This window comes from Brachyistius frenatus, unplaced genomic scaffold, assembly GCF_029030835.1.
Source record: "Brachyistius frenatus isolate BFR_SWC_R1_liver_20210118 unplaced genomic scaffold, ASM2903083v1 Contig_3, whole genome shotgun sequence".
Lineage (NCBI taxonomy): Eukaryota > Metazoa > Chordata > Actinopteri > Embiotocidae > Brachyistius > Brachyistius frenatus.
The window spans coordinates 4,542,683-4,567,193 of NW_027210602.1; the positions used below are offsets into that span (position 1 = coordinate 4,542,683).

The following is a 24,511-nucleotide window of genomic DNA, read 5'->3' on the forward strand; positions in this document are numbered from 1 at the left end:
GGCTGTGGACGCCGTCCGCTTCGCTGAAACCGTCGATGCTGTGACTTTCGGCGAGTCAGCTGCAAACTGCAACATATTACGGAGGATATTCGCGGCCCGTCGGCGGTAATTAGACTCCGTTGACTTCTTTTAAGTGACCGGCTTGCGCTCTTTTCGCCCGCGAGGACGCGTCGGACGAACGGAAGCCAGGCTCTTCTGTATATAAACAAAACGCAGCGAGCTGCTTCTTAAGGTAGCGCGTAAAAGCCGCGGACAAACAACGCCGGTCCAACTCGGCTCCGGCCGCGCCGTCGGAGATGGAAAGTGTCGCACGGCTTCGTTTGGAGTTTTAACTCCCCGGGCACGCGTCTCCGCGCGAACATGAGAGAGGAGGACGGCGTGCTGTTCGGAAGGCGGCCCGCGGCAAGCGAGAGACGGGGTGGACATTCCTGCAGCTGCCCCCACTTCACGGAGGAGAAAGGACTTGCTGAGAAGGAAAAAGGGCGACCTGAGGCCTCCTGGTCGTTCGTCCAGGTCTTAGTGGAGTAAAAAAAAAAAAAAAAAAATCCCGAGTTTGGCCCCAGCATGGAGACGGTGGGCAAATTTGAGTTCAGTCGGAAGGACCTGATCGGACATGGCGCATTTGCCGTCGTTTTCAAAGGCAGACACCGAGAGGTGGGTATTACCCCGTTATCCTTCCTATTTCAACTCGCTTGTACACGTGCTGTCGCAATTATAGAGCAAGAAAAGTCTATTTTAATGAGTTGTTTGTATTGTTAGACGTGAGTGGTTTTTGTATCTGCCATACGGTGCGTTTGTTGTCATTGTACGGCCTTAAGAGGCCTGGGGATCCCATACAGGATGTTGCTTAAAATAGCAGGCAGCTTCTGCAGAAAACGCTGAAATACTTCTTAAATACTGGCGACACCTTTTCTAAACGCACAGACAGTCACTATATAACTGTCTTTATCTTCTTTTCTTTTTTTCGGCAGCTATAAAGTGCAGATTGCACATTTTAAATAGAGGCCAGTTGACACGTATTGTTTCCATTTGGAAATCTACTGAGGCCGTTCATAGACATTGTACTGTACTCGGGACGGAAGCAGATCAAATATTAAAGGCACGTTGCAAATTTGATGGCACGTAGTAGTGTGTTCTTTTGACATCGGTAGAGACTGTCAGGCCACCAGGGGGGGGGGGGGGGTGTAGCCCTCCAGTATCTTTTTGGTGCTTCATTAGTAAAATGGCACACGGATTTGTATTTCATCCACATTGGAGGGTAATTGTATCTGAATCCATATCGCAATGCACAGTTAAAACATTACACTCACACTGACAAGGACACTGCCTCGAGTGCTTTTATAAGAGCCTGTGGCTGCTATTTAAAAAAAAGTACCTCAACACCCAGACCTCCCGGCTGTTTACGGTGTCAGCAAGCTGTTGGTTAATCACTACCAAACTTCATTAGCATTCAAACAACACCCCCCCCCCCCAACGAAATATCAGCTTTAGTCTGCCACCCTAAATGCTCTCTTGTAAATGTAATGGAAGCCGTAATTTTGACAAATATATATGTGACATGTTGGAAAAAAATTGCCGCATGTCATGCCACTGTCATTTGGGCTAGAGTAGATCTTTATTTACCAAGTTGTTGTTGTTGTTTTTTGTTTTTTTTAAACATGTCCTTCTCGTCTTTCCAGAAACATGACTGGGAGGTGGCAGTAAAATGCATAAACAAGAAGAATCTGGCCAAGTCTCAGACACTGTTGGGGAAAGAGATCAAAATACTGAAGGTAAGGTTGCTATAAGGAGCACACAGAGTATGCAGCAACATTCGAGGTATTGAGGAAGATAACTGGGACAAAAACTCATCTTTCCGGCCAGTCGTACATATGACAATGGCTGTATTTTCTCAAATTGAATTTGTCATCTTAACCTCTCAACCTCTCGGATTACTTCACTGGTGGTGCTCTTGTGAATATTCAGTATCTGGAACCGAGAGAGTGAGATTCTGCGGTGAAATATGAGCAATGATGATCTCTCTGAGCATGAAGTTGTCAAAGTGAAAGCAAACGTTCTAAAGTTTCCTGCAGACCACAGAAAACACAGCCTGCACATGTCCATTTCAACATCACTTTATAGCTGGAAAATAAAGTTTGTAACGTCCTAATTGCAATTTTCTCTGCCATCTCCGCAGGAACTCAAACATGAGAACATTGTTGCATTACTGGACTTTCAGGTATGTAATACCAGAATCATAAATGGCATATGTATTAGGTGTTGAAGCTTCTGTGTGCATACATTATTATCGTACCTCTGATCGTCCCGGTTTTCACGTTAGTCTGTGCTTGTAAAACTAGGTTATGGAGCGTGTCTGATCCACATGACCCACTTCTGTCTCATCCCATGCAGTTTGAACAGTTTTGTTTTCATCACTTGTTAAATGAGGCTTTTCTACATCTGTTTGTCCCCCCCCCCCCCCAAAAAAAAATAAAAAAAAATAAACCAGTTTTGCTTTCATTCTGTTCAGGCATATTTTCTTTCTTTCTTACATGAGCAGCAAATCCATGTAAAGTTTGAGTGCCTGCTCTCTTTGTGTCCCGTTGAGCTCAGTCATCATTTCCTGTTTACATTCTGTCTGCAGTCACCGGCCTCTGTGATTAAGGCCTTCTGGGAGATGTAGTGTCTGAACTATCCACCCTTTCCAGGCACTAACCAGGTGCCCAGACTAGATGTCATGCTTCTCCTCAACCTGTGCATGTGCAGGTATAAAAGTCAGTCCTCGCTGTCAGGTGTCGCATTGCAAGGTGACAAACATGAACCTACAGTCACAGCAGTGGTCTCGCTTGTAGCCTAGTGACCAGTCTGAAGCGAACCGTGGCAACACCTGCTGAGGAGCTGAGACATCACGTCCCCACACAAACTCTTATCTCCACTCACCAGGTGTTTCTTTTGTCTGTTTGGTCCATGATTAACACTCTGCCGTCTGGTTAAAAAAAAAAAAAAAAAAAACACACACACACATAATGAACAATTTATGCCAATGTGACGAGACTGCAATGTGGCTGAAAAGTGCAGGAAGCTTTGCTTTTGGAGAACCCTGTCTGGAGGAAGTGTTTATTTTTTTCTTAAAAAGATTTGTTTGTGACATAAAAGTGGGGAAAAACAACGTGTTTTTAAAAAAAATATTATATCAAAACTCATGATTGAGAATTGTGATAGGATCACATTTTCCCGTCATCTCGATACAAATTAAACCTGCTTATCAAGTCGGGATGAATTTAGACATTATAGGTTTCATCATTGATTTGAGTTGACCTTTCTTCCTCTCTACTTATCTGTTTTTTTTTTGGTCAGACAACTTAGTCATTGTGCAACAGAAAACATGCTTAGCAGCCTTCTCTCTGGGCACCGATGGTAATTCAAGCAAGGCTCTAAGGTTACATGTTTGTTGTGGCACGGCAGCACACAGCGCAGATGCTCTTACCATCCACCTTTCTAATTAGGCCAGAAAGATAGTGACACCAAACCAAACACTAGACCCCAGCAACAAGTCTTTACTTCTCTTCACATTTTATCTGATTGCCGGTTTAGGTTTATTTACAACTCAGGATTTGTTTGCTCTGCTGTGATTTGGCTGTGAGCAGTTTTTAAATCGTGATGTTTAAAATGTCACAAGTATAGACGAAACAACCTTCACTGAGGAAACTTTGCCGTATAAACCGGGAAATAGCCTGTCGCAGCAAAGTGAATTTCTTAATTTTACAAAAAGCTTCAACACAACACCAACCCTTTCATTTAACAGCAGTGTGGTGCTGCACTATGAGCCAGCCTGTGGAGACCAGAGTGTTTCGGCACTCTGCCTGAAACTAACTGGCTGCAGTTGATCTTCAGTGAAGCCAAACACAACCGGCGTCAGACAGGCTGACTCAGCTGAACTATTGAAAACAGTCTGGCCTCTGACTGGTGGATTCACCGAGATACTGAGCTGAGGTCGGAGAGAGAGAGAGAGCGAGAGACAGCAGTCATCTGTTGTCATGTGATAAGAGCACTTTCACAAGTCGGCTGTGTTGTTTTTCCCAAACTTTTGGGACCGTGTCTAGTGAATGAAAGCACTCATTAGATGTTAGAGGAGTTTCTGCAGCTCTAAAGTCTTCAAATGCACAATATATCACATTTATCTTAGTTTTTTGTAAATAAATACATTTTGTATTTGTTTGTTGGTGTTATTGTGAGAGCTCGAGTGAAACTTTTAGGCTGTTGAGTGCTTCTCACTTTCTCTCACTTGTTCTCTCAACGATTCACTCATTGTGTTGATGAAGCTGCTGACAGCAGAGCCAACCCTCGGTTTCCCAAATTATTGTCTTGGTTTCTTACTGACAGCAGTTACACTGTTTCATTCGCTTTCATCTAATTTAACACATACAAAAAAAGTGTTGCAGGAGTCTTGAGTTCATTCTAATATTTTTAACTGTGCAAAGCTGTGCTACCTTGTGTTGCATAGTGCCCTTCCTCTCTTTTTGCACCCACATCTCTGCGTCTTTCTCTCAATAGACTCCGACTGTTTCAAGCCCAGTGTTCCAAGTTTCAAATTTGTTCCTGCATCCCTTAAAGCTCTTGGATATTTCTGCAATCCAAATCACTAGTTTACTTTGCTTGAACATGACCAGTGTGTGCGAGGACCACCTGTTCCTTCCTTTGTCTGTCACTGACTTGTGTTTGTTTACTCCCACTCTTATCTCTGCTCTCCTTTAGGAAACTGCCAGCTCAGTGTACCTGGTAATGGAGGTAAGCTCGCTGTGATATTTGGCTTTATTTGTTCAACGCTGTATTGTTTCCACTCTGACAGGGTTCCTGCTATAATTAGCTGTGTCCTAAGGCATCAAGGGGTAAACAGCAGGCAGTCAACCACCAGCTGCTTTTTTGTTTAACTGTGGCTTGGTACTTTTTACCGAAGGAAGAGTCACAGAGAAAATCCTGTTGGCAAATCTTTTCTGTACTTTTTGGTTTAAATTAGTTGCAGTTTTTTTTGGTTTTGTTTTGTTTTTTTGTTTTTTTTGGGGGGGGGTTGTTTGTTTTTGTCTCCGGGTAATGTTCAACATGAGTGAAAGTATGGGTTCGTTCATTTCTCTGACCAGTTCAAGTGCTCAAAATTGTGTTCTGTGCATATTATGCAAGGTGTCATGCTCGCTCTTCTTTTTCTGACAACATAATTTCCCATGACAGTACTTTTGAAATGTATCATATATTGTTTTTTTGTCCCAGCTATGTGGTCTGGTCATGTGTATCATAAAGCAACACATTCGCCAGCAAAGCAGAAAAATCTTGCTCCGACTCATCTCCAACACAAAAGTTAGCACGCTAAAATGGCTGTTGTACCGTAGTTTGTGGCAAGCAGACGTAGAGGTGAGCTCGGCAACATGCAGAAATGACCAGAGTCTTCAGATCACAAATATAGTGTTGACATCCACAGATCATGGACTGAGAACTGCAAGGAAATCTCTTAGTATTATCTATCGAGAGTTTCAAAGTGCTCTGAAGCAGGAGTGTGTAATTTTGTGTTGTTCACAATAATATTGGCATTTATATATATATATATATATATATTATTAAGTTATATTGTGATAATAATAGTAAACATTATTTATACACCACTTTTCAAAGGTTAAATTACTTTACATTATTATTTCCAGGATTTTAAACAAGTACAGGACTGAGGCAAATAAAACCAGGCAGAAATAATGTAAAATCCCCAACAAAAAATATGGGCCATCAATAAAAAAAAAAAAAAATTTTAAAAGAAGTGTGCTCAGAGAATTGATTAAAAAAAAAAATTCTGGAAATATTCTGCCTTGTTGACATTATGATGTAACAGTATGACATATGTTAAATGTGTGTAACCTACGCAAAGCAAGTAGAGGAGTTATATCCAAACAAGGAATCATAAATGATCTTTTGTTGCAACTGAATGTTCTCGAATTTTATAATAAAATATTTTTCCATTTTTTTTTTTTGCCATCTATTCTCAAGAATTTATCTTTATCGCAGAAACAATGAAAGGTTCTGATATTATTTTAGGCCTATATCTCCCACACGTTGACAATATAATATGCCAGTCAAAATGATAGTTGATGGTTAACAAGCAGATCCCATGATCTTTTTTTTTTTTTAATGCGTATCTCCGTGTGTAGGAAAAGGAAATGACTTGTGAGACTGCTCTTCAGAGCCTCACCTGTCACAGCCCGCCCCTCCCTGGGTTCATTCATATTAATGCTGGGAAAGGGAACAAGGCTATACATTTGTAAACGCATCACTCTTCAGCAAACCACTCGTCTGATCTTCTCTGCTTTCTAGCTGCTACAGAGACGGACTGATGTCAGTGTTGCACACCAGCCCTCCATGTTTCCTAATGTTATTCCTTTTCATCTCTCCCTCTCTCTTGTCCTGTCTCTCTTTTTAATCTCAGTACTGCAATGGCGGCGATCTGGCTGACTACCTACACTGTAAGTGCAACAATTCATTTCCTGCTACTCCAGGTGCTTCTTAGTAGAAAAATCCATAGAATTGATGGTGAAATGCCATCTTTGCTGCTTGATGACAACAATGCCCAGTTTAAAACAGTCATGAATGCCTCCCTGTTTTCTAAAAAGCCACGATTATAAAGGAGGCGAACACAAGACATTTGAAATATTTTAGATGTCTGTTTGCAGAAGAAGAAGGAATCCCATTTAATCGGCAGTATCCAAATGTTTTAATTATTGTTTTATTCACTGTGATGAACTGACCAGAGAAGAGTGTGTCGTAGGAAGGAGGGCCAGTTGGAGCCGTTTGCTTATTAATTTTCAAAGTTAAAATCAGATTTCACGTTTTTAGAAAGAAACGTGAACAGCAGAGCAACCATGTACTTCAGTTTGGATCGATGCCTTTTAAAGTACACCACTTCTAAAAGATACCTTCATTTGTTTTCAATGAAAATAAGAGCTTTACGAAGGGAAGAAGAAGTCTTGGCAGTCAGCCGGAAGAGCATTTGGCTCGCGATGAATAAAATAAAACCTTGTTCTGACCATTGTTTGAAAAACGTACAGTCTTTTCAAACCTTTATGATTCAGAGCTCCTTTTATTTATTTTATTTATGTTATATGCTGCAGGAGTTTGCAGCTCAAAGAATGCTAAGTGATGCTATCCAGAATCAAACCATGTGGTGCTTCGCTGGTGTACATACATTTACAATGAACTCATGTCCAACATAGTAATGAGCTCTAATTAGTGATTGAAAATACTAAAAGCAACCAATAAAACACAAAAACAACAACAACCCTAGAATGATGTTTCTGAACCGCCAGTTGTTTTTCAGGTCTGTTGCACCTCAAAACAGCCATTCAGGTCACAACTCAGTTTTTTTTTAGGCTTCTCGTATAACCACAGGAAGCAGCTTTTTATCTGGAACCCTGAAGGCAGAAAACCGATTTGGTCCTTTAGTAACTCTTTCAGAAACTTTGGAGAAACTTTCTAGAGGCTTAAAATGGACTTTGACCTGAAGAAGAATAGAACCACAGAAGAACCTCTACTTCTGTCTTTACTCATCGTGCATATAAAACGTGAAACTTACCATATATGCACACCGTGAGGCACCCCTGGAGCACATATGCTTTTGTTAGCAGACTTGGAAAATCATAGTGTTGACAATTTGATCGAGCTTTGCCTCATCTCATACATTGCAGGGCTCCAAATAGGCATTCAGTGTTGGCACGGTTTCACATCAGCTACTGGCCATTTACTGATTAATTATGGCCGTAGATTCAAACTTGTATCTACCGGATAGTCGGACTCTTAAAAAAAAAAAACAGCATTTAAACATATTCTGATGCAAAGATTTGTTCGTACAACTGCTCTTATTTGCATAGATTTCAGAATCAAGAAAAGAGGGTCATTCAGTCTACTACCCCACGATGTTGTGTTCTGAATAAGTACTTAACTTCACATGCACTGTATCATTTAAGAATCATTATACCTAGTACACCAAAGGTAACTTGTAGTTTATCAACCTTTGAATATGTGTACCTTTTGTTTCTGTGCAGCCAAAGGCACACTGAGCGAGGACACCATTCGGGTTTTCCTGCAGCAGATTGCAGGGGCCATGAGGGTCCTACAGACCAAAGGAATAATCCACAGGGACCTCAAACCCCAGAACATTCTGCTCTCCAACCCACCGGGACGCAAGTCACACTCCAACAACACCTGCATCAAGATTGGTAGGTCTAATGGTGGAAGAGTCAGATACAGACTTGCTTGGTCTAACCCTGTGGGATGAAATGATTTGATATGCATAACCAAGTATAAATAGATAATAATAAGAAGAGCAAAAGCTCCAGAGCTTGTGGATGCACACTGGGATGTTATAGGAAAGCACTAGAATCTCTTTAACCAGCAAAAACTAATTGAATCTCATTAAGCCTCGTGTGGAAAATCCTACAACGTAATAAACCTTTTTACAGAGCCTTTTATTGCAACAGGACCGTGTAATGATTTCCCCGAGGTAATTGATTATCCTGAGATTATAAGACTAAATTTGTTAGAGGAAATTAATTTGATTAGAAGTAGAGTTTCTGGTTTCCCCTGAGCAGTGTTGCTAGTGTGCCTCACTTTACAAAAAAAAAAAAAAATAGCACGAAAGAGAAACGATATGCAGAATGTGTCTCATCCGTTTTGAGATTGACCCAAAAGATGATGTCGGGCCACAATAAGTAATCACCATAATGAAGTTATGAGTGTGGGTTGTTGTTCAGCTGTTTGGAAACTCAGCTAATCCTTAAGCCTATTAATTTTTTGTTTTCCTCTCGGGAGCCTGGTTGTGCAGTGGGAGTGAAGTCTGAGGCTTGTGACAGTCCCAGCAGAATGTTATAATCCTCGCGGCTCTATGAAAAACCAATTCAGTCACCCACACCAAGCGCCTGTACACACATTACGTAGATGCAGGGATTATTGAAAACTATTTGTTTACTTGTTGAACAGGCCGTGTGCTCCAGGATATTGCATAACATTTAGAGTTTATGTTTTTAGGTTTAATATAATGAGTATTGTAATGAGGAGAATCAGCTGAGTATTATGACTAATACATTTTCTGACTTTACAATCCTTATTGGTTGAGGTGTTTTTTTCTTTATGAAGTTTTTACTCCACAGTGGCTGAACTCCAGTGTGATAATGCTGAATTGTCATCCCACCTGTAAGCACAGGACGATCTCTCACAGCCGTTATTGCTGGAGTATTATAATGCACAGGTTTTTATTGGTTTTGAAATTAAATAGACCGTTCAGCCGGGAACATGCTGCAGACAAAAAATTTATTTTTCAGAGCACTATAGATTTTTTTCTTTTTGCCACCATCTGCAGTTTCTCTTTGGGAAGTTTTATTTTTTGTTCATTCTCTTATTTAATCGGTTCTTTGCTGTCCTCGCAATGTGCACATTATGTGTATGAAGATAAAACTGCAGCAAATATTCACTCATCTGTCTTTTTTTTTTCTCTGCCTCATCCTCCCTCACTTTCTCTCGCCACAGCGGACTTTGGCTTTGCCAGGTACCTTCAGAACAACATGATGGCGGCAACCCTCTGCGGGTCCCCTATGTACATGGTAAAGGCATTTCATAAGATTTTATGGATAAAGGGAAAATAGATGCCAGCATTCTTAAATGTCTCAGCTAATAGATAAACCCAAGCTAATGCAGATTGTGTGACTTCTGTGTTTTTACTCGCGCCAAAGGTTATTACAGTCCATTAGGGGCAAATACAGGTTGTTGTTTTTTTTATTCTCAGTTGAAAACTAGGAATGTGTATTCATTCCTGAGAGAGTGTCATTTATAAAAAACACCAAATAAATACTTTTTTGACCATTGGCATTGGACTACACGAGTCCATGAGGCCTCAATTTAATCTCTTGTCTTTATTTATATAAAACAACAGAGCTCTAGTTATTTTTTTTTCCACAATCTCTAAAAGAGATAATCTGAAAATAGTTCATTATAATTATCTTTTAAAGAGTTGTTGCACTGAAAAGGATCTCAATGTTTTTCCTCACTAGGCTCCTGAAGTAATCATGTCCCAAAACTATGATGCCAAGGCTGACTTGTGGAGCATAGGAACCATTGTGTTTCAGTGCCTGACTGGGAAAGCTCCTTTTCAGGTAAATACACCACATTAAAATAACAGGAATGATTTATTGTAGAGCATGCAGGGGTTTTCAGGCAGTACAATTGAAGTGAGGCTTTAATAGTTTTTGTTATCTTCCTACAAGGTGCAGTAAACTGAACAAAATATATAAATCAAATCAGTATTTCTTTTAAAAGAGCACCAGTTATCTAGGTACACTTGCTCACAGTATTTCAAGCTAGTTGTGAGGTGAGTTGTTCCAAGCATCTTGGAGAAATTGTCTCAGGGGGTCAAAACCATCTGTATCAGGACTTCTTGTTCTTCTTTTTGCCAAACATAGTTTTTTAGGACTCTGGCTGTATCGTTGTGATGCTGCAGAATGGATCTGGGTCCAAGCAGATGTTTCTGACATTTAAAGTGCCTAAAACATTTGGACTGTACTGTATGTGAACACTCCTTCACATCAGAGTTTCTTTTTCTGAAGTTCTTATACAAGAATGAGCAAGTTGATGAGAAATGTCTTTTTGTTATTTGCTATGAAACTGTGAACTTCCTTGACCTTCATGAATGTTTTACAGCAGCAAGGTCAAAACCACAAGAACTTTAACTTGGCAAATACATTTCATTCTCTGTCTCTGGCAGCTGCAGTACTGCACTACTTTCTCTCTGTTAGGTTCCTCTTCACTGTTCTAACTGCTCTTAAACCAAACTACTCCGATATGAAGATGCCGTATGTGGTTTGCATCCACTTGATTGCACCAGATACTAAAACTGACGCACATATTTGAATGTGATTAAAATCACTGAAAACACGTGCAGTATTTACATTTAAAATAGTCATGAAATGTTTTTCCAAGCACTCGTGTCTAAACTGGTCTCCCAGCATTTTTAAAATGACCTCAGTAGCCTAATCATTTGCTTCCGTGTGCCGTTAACAGTTAAATGGCAACACAGACTACCATAAAAAAATGTATGTAACAATTGATTGAGATCTTGTAATGGTTGTGTGTGGACAAACACATGCGTCCATATACAGACATTTTTAATCATTATTTCTGTGACCTCCATCTTTAGGCCAGCAGTCCCCAGGACCTCCGGCTGTTCTATGAAAAAAATAAGAATCTCAGCCCCAAGTAAGAGGTTACATTGTTTGATATGATTAACAAATGAGAGTAAAAACATTGCAAAGTTTGCCCTTATTTCCTGCAATTGTTTTTTAGATGTTAGTTATAGGAATGAGAATCTCTGATTGGATCCATTTTTACATTAGAATTTCAAAATGAAAGTAAACCTCTTTCACAGATTCCGCTTAAAGACCCCATCATGTTTGAAAATACATTAGTTCTGCAGATATATAGTTCAGTACAGTCATTAATTCGATTTTTCTGTTGCGAATACAAATAAATCACCACAAAAAAGTTTAGTTCAAGTAAATGCATGAGGTGAAGCTAAAAGTGTTGCTGTATCTGTTGTAACTGTTCCATTATTCGGCCTTTTAATTTAGTATTTTTTTTTATTATTATTATTTGTTTACAGCATCCCCAGAGAGACTTCAAGCCATCTGAGGCACCTGCTGCTCGGTCTGCTGCAGCGCAGCCACAAGGACCGCATGGACTTTGGTCAGTGAGCTTCTGACAGCAAACCTCATGAAACCTCTGACTTTGTGGCATTGATACAGGCTTGAACTGATAATTCAGATATATTTGTGACAGCATTTTGTTAATTATCACTTCACCCACACAATAGATATTTCTGTGACTGTAGTGTTTCAGTTAAATAAAGAAGCGTTGCATAAAGAAATAAGACCCACAGAGAAAAGGATTATGAACTGTACGAATGCTCTCTGTTCCAATACCTTCTGTTAACTCTTTGTCCTCCTGTGTTGTTGGTAGATGAGTTCTTCTGTCATCCTTTCCTGGAGGCCAGCTCATCCATAAAAAAGAGTAAGTCGGAACAAATAATGCACTTCTTAGCAGCGCTTTTGTTTAGTATTTGACATTTCTATAAACAATTCAAATGTAACCCTCTAAGTAATGCAAGGTGACTCATTATGGGACCAGGTGTTGTGGTACAATCAGCCACCTTGTGCGAGTGAATATGATGAAAAGTAAATTAATACAGACTTATGACACCTTAATGCACCTTTGTTTAGTTTTTTTTCATTCCCGAGTTGTCCAACAACTGTGTTGCATTTTTTTTTTTTTTACAGCAACTCCGACTGTGACCATGACCTGTTTGCCCAGCTCTGCATCAGCCAGCTCCTGTAGCAGCTCCTCCACGTCTCACCTTGCCTCACCGCCGGTTTGTGTTTATTCTTTCTCTGTTATTTCTGTGTTTTTGTTTGACCTTTCCCTTACTGCTTTGTTTTCTTTTTTTTTTTTTTTTTTTTTTTCCGTGCCTACTTCATCTGTTTACATATTTCTGTCTCCCATCTCTGCAGCAGTCTCTGGCTGAGGTGCAGCATTTGCGTGCCAAAGCTCTGGCCTCCCCTACCCAGGAGGCCGCTGGTTTTCTCCTCAAGGACTCATCTGGAGGTGGCGGCAGCAGCAAGAACTCCTCTTCCTGTGACACAGATGACTTTGTCATGGTGCCGGCTCATTTCACCAGTAGGAAAACTGTTTTTTTTTTTATGGAGTCCCTGAACATCAGATGGAGCTGTACATTGTCCAAGCCTCAGCGCCAGTTCTATAGAATAATCCTTTTGGTGTATTTGAAGTCATTTTTTACACTGTAATTTCATAGACTGGCTCTTATGTTGCTTCTACAGCATTTAATAAGCTGTAACCCTGCTCCATCTGGAGATCAATTCTTTTGAGTCTTTGTTCTGAATGTTTATTATTCATGTCATAATAGATACTAATTGGGAAGTGTCCTTCTTAATTATCTTTGATTTTGCTGTAATTGTGACATTTCTGTTTTTCCAGCGGCAGAGCTGACATCTGAGAGTAAAGTGCTGCAGGACAGCCTGATGAACAGCGGGTAAGAAGCAAGGACCAGTTAATCATTGACTGGCAGCTATTCTGTTATGTTAATCAAATGCAGTGTGACAGTGTTTACAGAGTGCTGCTGATAAAGACAGACACATTATGTCAGTAATTACATTTGCATTAAAAGTGAGATTATACAGTGTATTCCTTCTGTAAGATAACGCATTAATAAAGTTGTAATGGTGCGTCCCCCTGTTTCTTCTCTCTGCTTTTATTAGCTCTCTTTTGGCTTCTGCTGGTCTGTGTAGCCAAGCCAAAACACCACCACACTCACCTTCCTACAGTGGATCTCCAAGTCCTGTCAGGTAACGGCAGACAGCTGAACGTTTAGTTTATACATGTGGTGCTCTTCGGCTCAGATATGACATATGGAAAGGGTTATTTTGAAAAAAAAAAAAAAAGGAAGCAGACACTCTCCCGCTGGTATATTATTTAATGTACTTTAGAGTCAAACACAGCAGAGCGAGTTCAGGCACAAATGACCTTACTCATACACGGTCTCATTATCATAATAACTATATTAAAGGGCTTTGAATACATTGTATGTAGGGAGCTCAATAGTCCCAATGTTCAAGTTTGAGTATATCTCAGAAGTTTAAAGATATATATTTGAAACAAGTTCTGAAATTTTTTTGATTCAAGGTGCATTAAAAATTCAGCATGGTCTTTAGTTATTTCATGTTAATCTTTAAGCACAATGTATAGTTTGTATTGCGTTGTTTTGTCAGAGATTATCTCATCTTCAAAGTGATTGGTGAACTCGATCCTCTGGAGAGTATTAAACTTGCATGTCTCTCATCTAACAGCTCCCTTGGCTCTCTCTGTTCTTCTCACTGTCATTGTCAGGCCCAGTGATTTCTCGGGAAGTAACTATGGAAACCACGGTCAGTCATTGCCTATCCCAGTCCCCACTCAGGTCCAGAATTACCAGCGCATTGAGCAGAACCTCCACTCGACCAAACCGGATGGCTCACCACGGTGTGCATCCACAAAGACACGCATACACACAAGTCCCTCTGCTGCAAAAGTGAATTTTCACATTCAAACTTCTTGATTAAACTGCAGTGACTCATGCACTTCACATTAACAGGCTGTCGACGCCGGTGCGCCGCTGCAGCAGTGGAAGCCCGCTGGGCTTTGCTCGGACCGGGCCCTCGCCACCCTACGGGCAGGGAGCTGTCGTCACCACCACCCGCAGACTGTCCCTGGGAGGTGCCAGACCTTTCCAGATCTCCCCTCAAGGTAGTTTAGAGGCCAGTCTGCTCTTTGTAAACTACTTTTGACAGATGCACATCATTGCTTTCACTGTTGCAAGAACAATGACGAATGGCCTGGTTGTTGACTTTATTGTAGTGCAGCTACAGTGAAGGGTTGAAAGTAATGGATCGGTACGGGTGTTCCCAACCTTTCAGCTTGTGACCCATTAAAATTAAGCAAGGTCTATTTGTAACACCCGATTACAAATTATGACCACGAGTTGTGAGCAGGTCAACCTAACAAGTGTTTTTCTATTTCAGGTTTTTTTATCAAATTGATTTTTAGTAGAACAAAGAGGGGAAATTATTCAGTATTGAGAAGAAAGAATTTGAGCAAAGTCAAGAAAAAATACAAAACCTGACTGACTTTCTGAAGTTTTAGATTATGTAGTGACCCCACTGATTAAAAGATTGACTGATTTCACTGATTAATCATTATTATGAAGCAGACATACCAAGCACTCATACTGTCTGTGGTGGCTCACTGATTTTTGGTGTTTCTAAATAATTGTAAATTGGACATCTTTGGGTTTTGGGCTGTTGTTTGGAAAAATCAAGCATTTTAACACTTTGGGGCTCTGGGTACATGTGATGAAGAGTTGTCATATTATTGTAGGCCAAATGGTAAATTAATCAAAAATGTATCAAACTGAGCAATTTATTATCCAGTAATTAAATAGTGGCTCTTGATTGGTTGTTCCCTGAAAACTGAACTGCAGACAGAGTAAAAAGAAGGTTTGTCTTGAGTCTACTTGGCCAGTAGTTTTTAAAAGTTACGGGTTGAGAAAATTAATTGCCCACATACTGTCCTGTCACCCTCAGCTGCTTTCATCAGGTCTGTGCCTCCTGTTTGCACAGTCCTCCTGTCCCAGCAGGGTAGTTAGGCCGGACTTTTCAATCTTTGCTCTCTTTTGGTAACTTTGTTGTTTTCTGGTCCGTGACACTTCTTTTTTCTCTTCCTCCTGCTGTCTAGAAGCAGAATTATTCTGACCTCCTGCTGTCCCACTTTACTGTGCAGCTCTGCAGCACATTGAAACCAGGCTGATTTCTCAGCAACACCCGCTGACCACGGGACTCGGCACACGGCTCCACAGTGCCCCCTGTCTGCTGGAGTGCGCCAGTGGTGGCGGCCGGCAGAAGATAAGGAAGCAGCACTCGGACCCCGTGGTTGCTCCGTCAGCTGGGCTGATGACTGTCCGCCCCCTACACTCTTCCCCCAGACTGAGTGAGCTGATGCAGCGTAGCCCCCTTCCTACAATCCTTGGCTCGCCTTCCAGGGTGAGTCGCTGTGTGTATATATATGTGTGTGTGTTTGTGTGTGTGTCAGAGAGAGAGGAATATGTGCGATTAATACACAGGACAAAGAACTACCAGGCAGTTTAAACTAACCTTGTGTACCTTTCTGGTCTCTCTCTCTCTCCAGGCCATCCCTCCGTTTGAATTCCCTAACCCCCCCAGCTCTCCGAACCTTGTGGCCTTGCTGACACAGCAGGGTTTAGTCATCGGCTCCCCTTGCAGCAGGACTGCCCCAGCGGAGCTCAGAGATTTGGGACAACAAGCACCCACACCTGTCACCCATCCTTCACACTGCAGCCACAGACTGAATGATGATACAAAGGCCTTTGGAAGGTTAGATTATTGTTTTGTTTTTTTAATGCCTTGCACCTTTTATTGTTTAGATATGAAGGTTGTTTTTTGTTTTGCAATAAATAAATTGCATTACATTGTATCAACTGGATAGCTCCTTTAATTATTCTTGTAATGTATGTAGAGGAAATATGTCATGCTGGGGATTATGCATTTAGAGGAGTGCATAGAAGGACTATTAATTGTAGTTAGAAGGGAATAAGTAAGTCAACAAATAAGGGAAATGGAAAACCAGTAAAAATGTATATTAAACAAGGACTTTTGTTCCCTTGCAGGTCTCAGAGTGCCGGTCGTCTGTCTGACATGCTGCTGATGGCTGCGTTTGGACCATGTGGACCTGCTGGTGACAGAGGCAGCACAGAGAACCTGACCTCTGAAAAAGCCATAGACATAAAAGGTATGCTCTGTCGGATTAACACAGGGCATATTTATAGTTTGGGATTTCTCTTTGTTTGTGTGGCTTATTCTAACATGTGGCAGGTTTACTTCAGGATTTGATACAAAGCAGAGATTTGTGCTGAGTTGGAATTGTAATGAATTGCTGCATTAGACAACTAGTCAGCAGTTAATTTTGATCTAATGCTTAGAAATTACAGGAAAAGAAGAGATCTCTTGCTTGTGGTCTATTGCTGTCAGTTAGAGGCTGTAATGTCAAACAGTTTATGTATTTTATTGGATTTCAATTTTTTTTTTTTCCCCCCTTTTCTGTCTTTCAGGGCCCCCCTGTGGTGGGGGAGTCTTTGCACCCGGCTGCAGCAGCCCTGCACAGGTGGTCTTCACTGTGGGCTCTCCTCCCAGTGGCAGCACCCCACCTCATACCTCCAGACAAAGGAAATATTCAGGTAGCACATGAAGATCCTGACACTAAGTAATTAGTGTCCACATCCCTTCTGCAGGTAGTAGACAGCAGCGTTATTTGCACATCATACAACAGAACAGAAGTTTTTATTTTTCCATGATGTGGAAATTAAATGAAATATTAGGGAGGTAATTTAAACCTTGGCCAGTAGAAAATAACACTTTGTTATGTGTCATTTTCTACCGGCCAAGGTTTAAATTAAACCTTTTTGTGGAGGTATATCATTAAATATTGGAAGTAATAGTACAGTTTTCCAGTTGGTAATTGGCAATTTATTTATTTAGTATTTATGAGCAATCAAGAAGCACAAATAACAGCGAGAAGCAGTACACTTTCAGTCCACATTGTTTGGTCAGTCTATTTATCCGCAGTTTTTCAGGTTGATTTTTCTGTTTATTGGACAACATTTTTTACTTTCTGGCATTTCTCATATGTTCTGTCGCTTTCTCGCAGGCTCTTTCACCTCAGTCAGTCCTGCAGGCTCCTTCACCAACCGCTACCCCCAGCCAGGCACGTATATGGATGGCTTCGAGGCCCCTTCCAGTCCCCGCTACAGTTTCACGGATCCTATCACAGCCAATATGGGCGGTCTTGTAACCTTTGAGGCTCCGGAGCTGCCTGAGGAAACGCTGATGGAGGTGAGAAGTTGATTTCCCACGAGGCTTGGAAAGCAGCAAGGAAGGAGTCCTTGTTTGTTTGAATGCAGCAGTGACTTCTTCTGTTACGGACTTCAGTCAGGAGTTTTATAGAGAATATATGTGGAGAAAAATAGAAAGTGGGACTCGGAAATTTCTTGAACTCAAGTCACTGTAGGCAGAATCCGAGAATGGAATAATAAAATGCATTGACTGACCTTTCTCCTTTTATTGCTCGTGTTCCTTTCACCGACGCAGACGAAATGCGAAGTCTGCCGTCAGTGTTTAAAGCTCTATCACTAAACCCTCGCCCTCTTTCTCCGTCCGTCTTCCTCCCTGCCTGTGTCGGAGTTCAGCAGGAACACACGGACACGGTGCAGAGCCTGCGTTTCACGTTGGATTTCGCCCGCTGCCTGATGGAGGTGGCCGGTTCCCGCGGTGCCATGGTGGCAGCGGAGCAGGGGGACATTTCTCATCCCTCCTTCCCTCAGAAGCAGAGCCTGGTGGCAGATCAGATAAGCTCGCTGAGCCGAGAGTGGAGGTAAGACCGTATCACTGACGCGTGTCTCTGTTGATGTCAATGTAACTGTTAATCCAGTTTGGACAGAAGATTATTTCAGCCATCGCATCTTGTTGGGTGATTACCCATCTGGGTCTTGGCCACTTTCTTCTTTTTACTGGGGCCACAAATAGCCACGGACTATTTAATTGTGTGCTGTTGTAATGCCACATGATACATATAATAATAATAATAACGTAATTTGGAATACTTTTTTTTTTAACCTTAAATACCTATGTAGGTGTTTCTTTTATATATATATATATATATCCTGAAGTCGCAGGTAAGCATGACTCCAGAGGGTTAAAAAGGAAAAGCAATCGATAGCTTAACAGTTTCCCAAGTTTGTTTTTTGAATTAAGAAAATTAGAAAACAGGTTTTGTCCAGTCAGACGTTCACATTGCACTTAGCCGATCTGGAGAGCCTGCTCACAAGTTATGGCTGAAATGTTTTAATGGAAGTGTATGCAGCTTCATATGGCAGAGTAATTGTTAGCTTTAGGGCATCTCAGCTGCAGAACGAACACTCTGACAGTCTCTGTGTTTGTATGCAGCAGAGAGTCCTTCTGTTGTGTGCATCAGCCAGGAGTTCATTGGAACATAATCTTGAAATGAAAAATATTTAGCACGTCTCAAGAGGGTGTTGACTGTGAGAGGAAAAGAACAGTGTGTAGTTGAAGTGTCTCAACTAAAGACACTGTTGGAAAACGGCCTCGGGCAGAATCCGCTGTAGAGGATGAGATGTCGGGCCTTTTTAACTGCGGTGTTTGGGAACACAAACTGCAGATAGGTTTGATGATGGTCAACATTTTTTTTGAAAGTGAAAAGTGTGGTTTGAGTGACAAAGAGAGAGTCTGCACTCCACCTTGCACAGTCCTGACTACCAGCAAGTAGTTGCATCCAGTGTTTTCTTGTTGGTGACTGCTCCGATGCACGCGGTGTCTGTCTTGCACATTTTCATTTGTGTTTGTGTCATGTTTCATTTTTCCATGTGTCTATTGTCCTGTCAGTCATGCAGAACAGCTGGTTCTCTACCTGAAGACTGCAGAACTCCTGTCCACTGCCTTGCACACAGCCATGGAGCGAGTCAAACAGGGCAAACTCTACCCGTCCGCTACTGTCAAACAAGGTATGATCCTTTTCATCCTGTAAGCAGGGGAGTCGTTTTAAGGTGTTAAAATGTGTATATCATGGAAACATTTTTCATTGAAACAGGGTGTGGAGTGGCTTTCTCAGAAAATATTAATAATTCTTTTGTTATTTTTTTGTTGTTGTTCATATACAGTGGTGAGAAGGCTGAATGAGCTGTATAAGTCCAGCGTGGCCTCCTGCCGTGCTCTCAACACTCGTCTGGAGCATTTCTTCAGCAGGAAACACCGTCTGATGGACCGAATCACCTCCATCACAGCTGAGCGGCTGCTGTTCAGCCACACTGTGCAGATGGTAAGTCAAAAGACAAGCGAGACGGAGAAGGAGAGGAGTGTTACGGATCAGCAGGATGACACACTGTCATCTTGTACATTTTAAAACAAATGTAATTTACTATTTGATACGAACTTCAATGCTTTTTGTCTTTTTCAAGAAATTTGCCGAGCACTTTTTCCTCAACGATTATTGTAAAAACAGGAGTATTGTGAAGCCGCCGAGGACACTTGATGATGAATAAAGTGATTTTTAAACGCTTTCAACTGTTAGGTAATAAGTATGTTATGTATAACTGCACACTGAGGATAGAGTAACAAACATAGAAAGCACAGAAAAGGCTTTGGATAACAGCATGACAGTTTACTGGAGCACTATTATTCATCATCCGTCCATCCATTTCCTACTGTTTATCCGGGTTTGATCCGCAGTGGCAACAGATTGAGCAAGTTAGCCCAAACAACAAAGTTTTCCAGCTCTTCCCATGTGATCCAACTGATCCACCTGTTAGTCTTTATTATGCATTATTATTATTATTGATCTATTGATCTATTAATCAGGGCCAAAATCAAACCTACATTAACTTGAGCATCCTGATGCCTCCTCAGGTTCAGACTGCTGCACTGGACGAGATGTTCCACCAGGGGGAAGCATCGGTCCTGCGCTACCACAAAGCTCTCCTGCTGATGGAGGGCCTGTCTCTGCTGCTCACTGAACAGGATGACCTCCTCAGTGTTAGCAAATGTAAGTATCTCTGTCAGCTCTGTTCTTCCAGAAAGTCAACTCGGCACCACCACGTAGCAACGCCTGGTCTGGGAATGTCCGTGGAGCCCAAGATCTCATTCGTATGATTGTATTTTAGAAAGCAATTGGCGTTGAGCGTAGGTGTCAAACTGAATTTTAATTGTTCCATCTATTCTGTGATGTTGAATTTGATATAAAAGGTTGTCCAGGAAGCCACACAACACACACAACATGAGTAGGCTGCACGTCTTCAGACGCTTCCAGAAAACTCAGTGAGTTGTTATGCTGAAGCACCCACTGCCTTTTTTTTTTTTTTTCCCCTTCCACTCTGTGTCTGCAGGTAAGGAGTGCATCGAGCGCCGCCTCACAGCTTTGCAGTCAGGGCTCTGTGTTTGACAGTCCTGGACCATTTCTTGGAGTGGGGACACGATGTCAGTCATTCACAACCTACACATTGCTAACGAACCCAAACCAGCACCGTCTCGTGGTTTTCAGTAACGCTTTAGTTTTCTCAAGAAAACCACAAGGCTTCTGTTTTCTCTGAAACTCTTCGATTCATCAGTTCTGGATGGGGACTTCCCCCCAACTCTAGACCTGGACCAGTGTTGGACAGGACAAGGATTTTGCTCCTGGCCCTGAAAATGCTAAGAAAGAGGAAGGATCCCCTCAGGTGGCGTTCACACACGCAGGAGCGAATATTGCCAAGTAGTCACATACCCACATAGAGCTCATCTAAATATGAACACGTCTCAGCTTTTTAGAATCGACAAATATTCACGCTACAACTTTGCCATAGAAAACTCTAGAGACAAAACTTGATCTTGTACCAAGATCACCTCCTGGAGGGAAAGTGCTGAATCTGCTGCACGCCTACGTAAGGACATGTGCTGATAAAGACAGGGAATGGTCAAGTATCCTTCTCATTATATGTCTGTCCTACAACTTTTATTTGCTTTTCCTGGGTTGTTGTTGTTTTTTCCTGGGTTTTTATCTAATTGTTACTTGTTTGCTGACAGGAAGTATACAGCGTATAGCATTGCTACAGTTGGTGACCAAAAGTGCACACAAACATGACAAAATTCTTGCCAAAATGACCTAAACATTTTTTGGTTTTTTTTTGCTTTTGTGTTTTGCTTTATTTTAGATTCACTGTATGTAACGATACTGATTTAGGAAAGAAACAACATTTGACACTTTACTGATTCTGCTTAATATCAAAAATCATTTCCTTGTAATGAGTCGGGGGAGGGGGAGTTCATTTGATGAGTTTTCTTTAATGGTGACCGGTATTGAAGCAACAGGCAGGGAAATGGGTGCAGAAAACACTCGTACTGAATAGCTTTTAATCCAAGATGGACTGAAAGTGTCTGTTTGCATCTTTTGACCACAATCATGTTAAAAATGCTGCAATAACCTGGGAGGTTTTCTTCAGGTAGACAGAAGCTTCGGTGCTGCTGTTGCTGGTAATTCCCTCACAAGATTCCACCGTCTGTTGTTTTATATTCGATCTATCAATCATGTCGGTGTTCAGCAGGTATGATCCAATTTGAATGTAGGGCTGTCAGGACAGAAAGAGAATTAATATTAGACTGAATGTTGGCTGACTAACATTTAGGCTGAACTCTGGGCTGAGGTCCGAATGTTTATTTTGCACTGTTGAAGTACTGTATAGAAAGATGGCGAGTCGAACATGCTTAAACGCATGCAGTTTTTGTAGATAGAGAAACAGATGTGCTTATTTAGTGAGTTCTCCTTACATACTTTTAGTGGCGTTTTAGTTGTGTTACAGTTACTGTCAAAAGGTGGTGTATGTTAGATGTGAGAATGTTGACAAAGAGACGCTATAAGCTATGAAACCGTAGAAAAGGAAAACAGTTTTGCGATGATTGTTTTGTGCTTCATTTCAGAGTAGTCCGTGGGTGACGATTGTGTTGATTTGGAGTGCTTGTTGTGTATTTTACCTGAAATGTGTGTGTATTGTTGACGTTGATCTTGGCCATACGTCACCCAAGAAAAATCTCTTGAACCTTGCTGTCAAACAGGAGTTTGTGGGTGTGCATGCAAATGCATGTGCGAAGTGGTGCTGCTTGAGCTGTTAGTGGGCAGTGGGATTTACCTGGTACAGATGCAGTGATGCAACTCTGACGTAAATTGTCTGGTTTTGACTCCGGTTGACTTATCTGGATGTGGTTGACTCAAGGTTTTACGTACGAGACTGAAACATCCACAACAAAAAAATGAAGGGCTCCTCTCTGGTGTAACCCACTTCCAGGCCCAGTACGACTTTAGTTTCCATACGGTGTCATCTCCTCAGCTTTTTAAATATGATGGTGAATAAGTGCACACTTTATAATAAGGAACTGATGTGTGGTCACAGCGGAAGATAGTTTACGATAAAGCCAGTACAGTAGCACCGTCAACAGAACAGAGGAAAGATTTATCGAAATATACAATGTGTGTATTTGCTTTGTTGCCTTTTGTCTTTTGTCAGACAAATTTCTCCGAAATGTTCTTTATGACTTTACCGAGAGCATTCTGCGAGTGTGTTTGCGTGTACATTCCTAACATGACTTCATCCACAAGGCGCTCTGTCTCTACACATGCTGCTCTGTTCAGTCACCGTATGATAGTGATGTCTCAAAAGTAACGGGTAGCAGTAAGTTATGACCTCTCACTTTTCTAAAACAGATGCATGTGTCACTTTTTTTATTGTTCCTTACAATCATTGTTATCGGCCATCCTGGTGATGATTAAAGTCCAAAGCACCTCGAAGACAATTTGTGCCGAAGTTACAATGATTAAGGAGTACGGGGGTACTAAATGGAAGATTGATGTAGGAAGTAGAGCCCGGCGACGAGCTGCTCTTCGAAGTATCACACAAAAATGAAGTTAAGTGGAACCTTCGTGAAGATTCGGCTAAATGCAATCCAACTATAGGTAATCTGTCTCTGAATTACATTCTTCTGTTTGTATGATTGCCAAGAACACAGCAGGATGTTTTCATTTGACTTAATTCTGTATTACCTGTAAATATTGTAAATTAAGTTATTGTCGTTATTGTATATATGACACTGCAGGCATGGAGAGAACAGTACCATACCTTCTATACATTTCCAAAGACTAGGCCTTCTGCTTGACCTTCCATATTGTCTTTTACTGTTGCAAAAGCATTTTAATGTTGTCATATCCATAACAGACACGCCATCTCAGTGTCCCCCCCCGTGTGATGTAACCGTTACTGTTTTGGGAGCTGCATCATGAATAAAGAGAAAGGAAAGGTGGTTTTGTTTCAAGCTGCTGTGTCACCTCAGTTATGGAAGTTCAAGTTCCGTCGTGCCTCCGCATTGCCTAAAGCTGTGGCGAGAGGCCTTGTGTGACCGACTTTACTCTGAACACTCACTTGGACTCATTAGAATTTAAAGGTCAAAGGTCACTGTGATATTTTATATCCAAAAGGTCAAAGGCCGGAGACGTTCTCTGTGACATCATAATGTTGTGCAAAATGCCCTTTTCTGGCCACAATTTAAGGAACTGAAGGGGAGATTGTGACTATATTTTACATTTGGTCAGATACTGAAACCGAACTGATTTCATAGATCTTGCGTGTGAAGCCTGCACGTTTTAGAATTCGTAGCTTCTTTGCAACATCATCAATATTCGAAGCATTGTCTGCTGTCACGGCTTCAGCTTTATTGGCCAAATTCCTGCAGTGTTCACTACATATATATTATATGAATCTGGGCAGACCTGTCTGGTAGTTGGAGGCATACAAACGTGAGAAGTTAATTCTAGTTGTACTTGAGCTGAAGCTTTACGTGCTCCTTTGAACTGACAAATTGTGTCATCGTATTCAGGAGTTGAATCTATTTAGTCTTCAACCTTGCGATGCTCAACTTACCCCAGACCACAGTTTAACAACTATTATTCTTGTTAGTGCCCGTAGCTATTAGATCTTGTACAAAGGAGGCTGGCAAAGCCAGTAGAGCTCTTCTGCATTTGACTTCTTAAACCAACTGCAAAGACCAATTAAAATGAATATTAGTGACTTCACATTAAGTCTATTGAAAAAAATATCAGTGTTTGGGCATGATTTCGACACAAGTCACACTGACTTCACATAACACCGGGTAGTTTTCATAAATACACTGTTTTGTTTTATTTCTCTTTAGTATTCACTCATATTCCATAAAGGCAATGGTTGTCATTCATTTCAGTGCCCCCTTTAATTGTGAGTATCAAACACGTATAAAAACACGTTATATTCTATCCAATAATG

General features: G+C 41.3%; 1 protein-coding gene across 2 annotated transcripts; it reads left to right on the forward strand.

Moving 5' to 3' along the window:
• ulk1b (unc-51 like autophagy activating kinase 1) lies at positions 1–23,516 on the forward strand. 2 transcript variants are annotated; one of them, XM_069704048.1, is made up of 27 exons: positions 1–654; positions 1,680–1,772; positions 2,177–2,218; positions 4,735–4,767; positions 6,446–6,482; positions 8,058–8,231; positions 9,538–9,611; positions 10,059–10,160; positions 11,201–11,259; positions 11,663–11,745; positions 12,019–12,069; positions 12,336–12,427; positions 12,567–12,732; positions 13,051–13,105; positions 13,332–13,418; positions 13,960–14,091; positions 14,204–14,355; positions 15,388–15,647; positions 15,793–15,998; positions 16,292–16,413; positions 16,733–16,858; positions 17,329–17,513; positions 17,867–18,051; positions 19,080–19,198; positions 19,355–19,512; positions 20,100–20,235; positions 20,576–23,516. In XM_069704048.1, exons 1-27 carry the CDS (start codon positions 565–567, stop codon positions 20,629–20,631), a joined length of 3,075 nt encoding a protein of 1,024 aa, XP_069560149.1. In that variant the 5' UTR covers positions 1–564; the 3' UTR covers positions 20,632–23,516. The 2 variants fall into 2 exon arrangements, with proteins under 2 accessions (XP_069560149.1, XP_069560158.1); XM_069704057.1 differs by lacking the exons at positions 1–654; positions 1,680–1,772; positions 2,177–2,218; positions 4,735–4,767 and adding an exon at positions 5,223–5,385.
• The last annotated feature ends 995 nt before the right edge of the window (positions 23,517–24,511 follow it).

What these genes read in the sequence shown, in the direction of transcription:
- ulk1b (XM_069704048.1), top strand. Translation starts at nt 565, where the DNA reads ATGGAGACGGTGGGCAAATTTGAGTTCAGTCGGAAGGACCTGATCGGA. An exon ending in CTGAGGAAACGCTGATGGAG is followed by an intron (nt 17,514 to 17,866) that starts GTGAGAAGTTGA and finishes GTCGGAGTTCAG; the next exon opens with CAGGAACACACGGACACGGT. An exon ending in CCTCCTCAGTGTTAGCAAAT is followed by an intron (nt 20,236 to 20,575) that starts GTAAGTATCTCT and finishes CTGTGTCTGCAG; the next exon opens with GTAAGGAGTGCATCGAGCGC.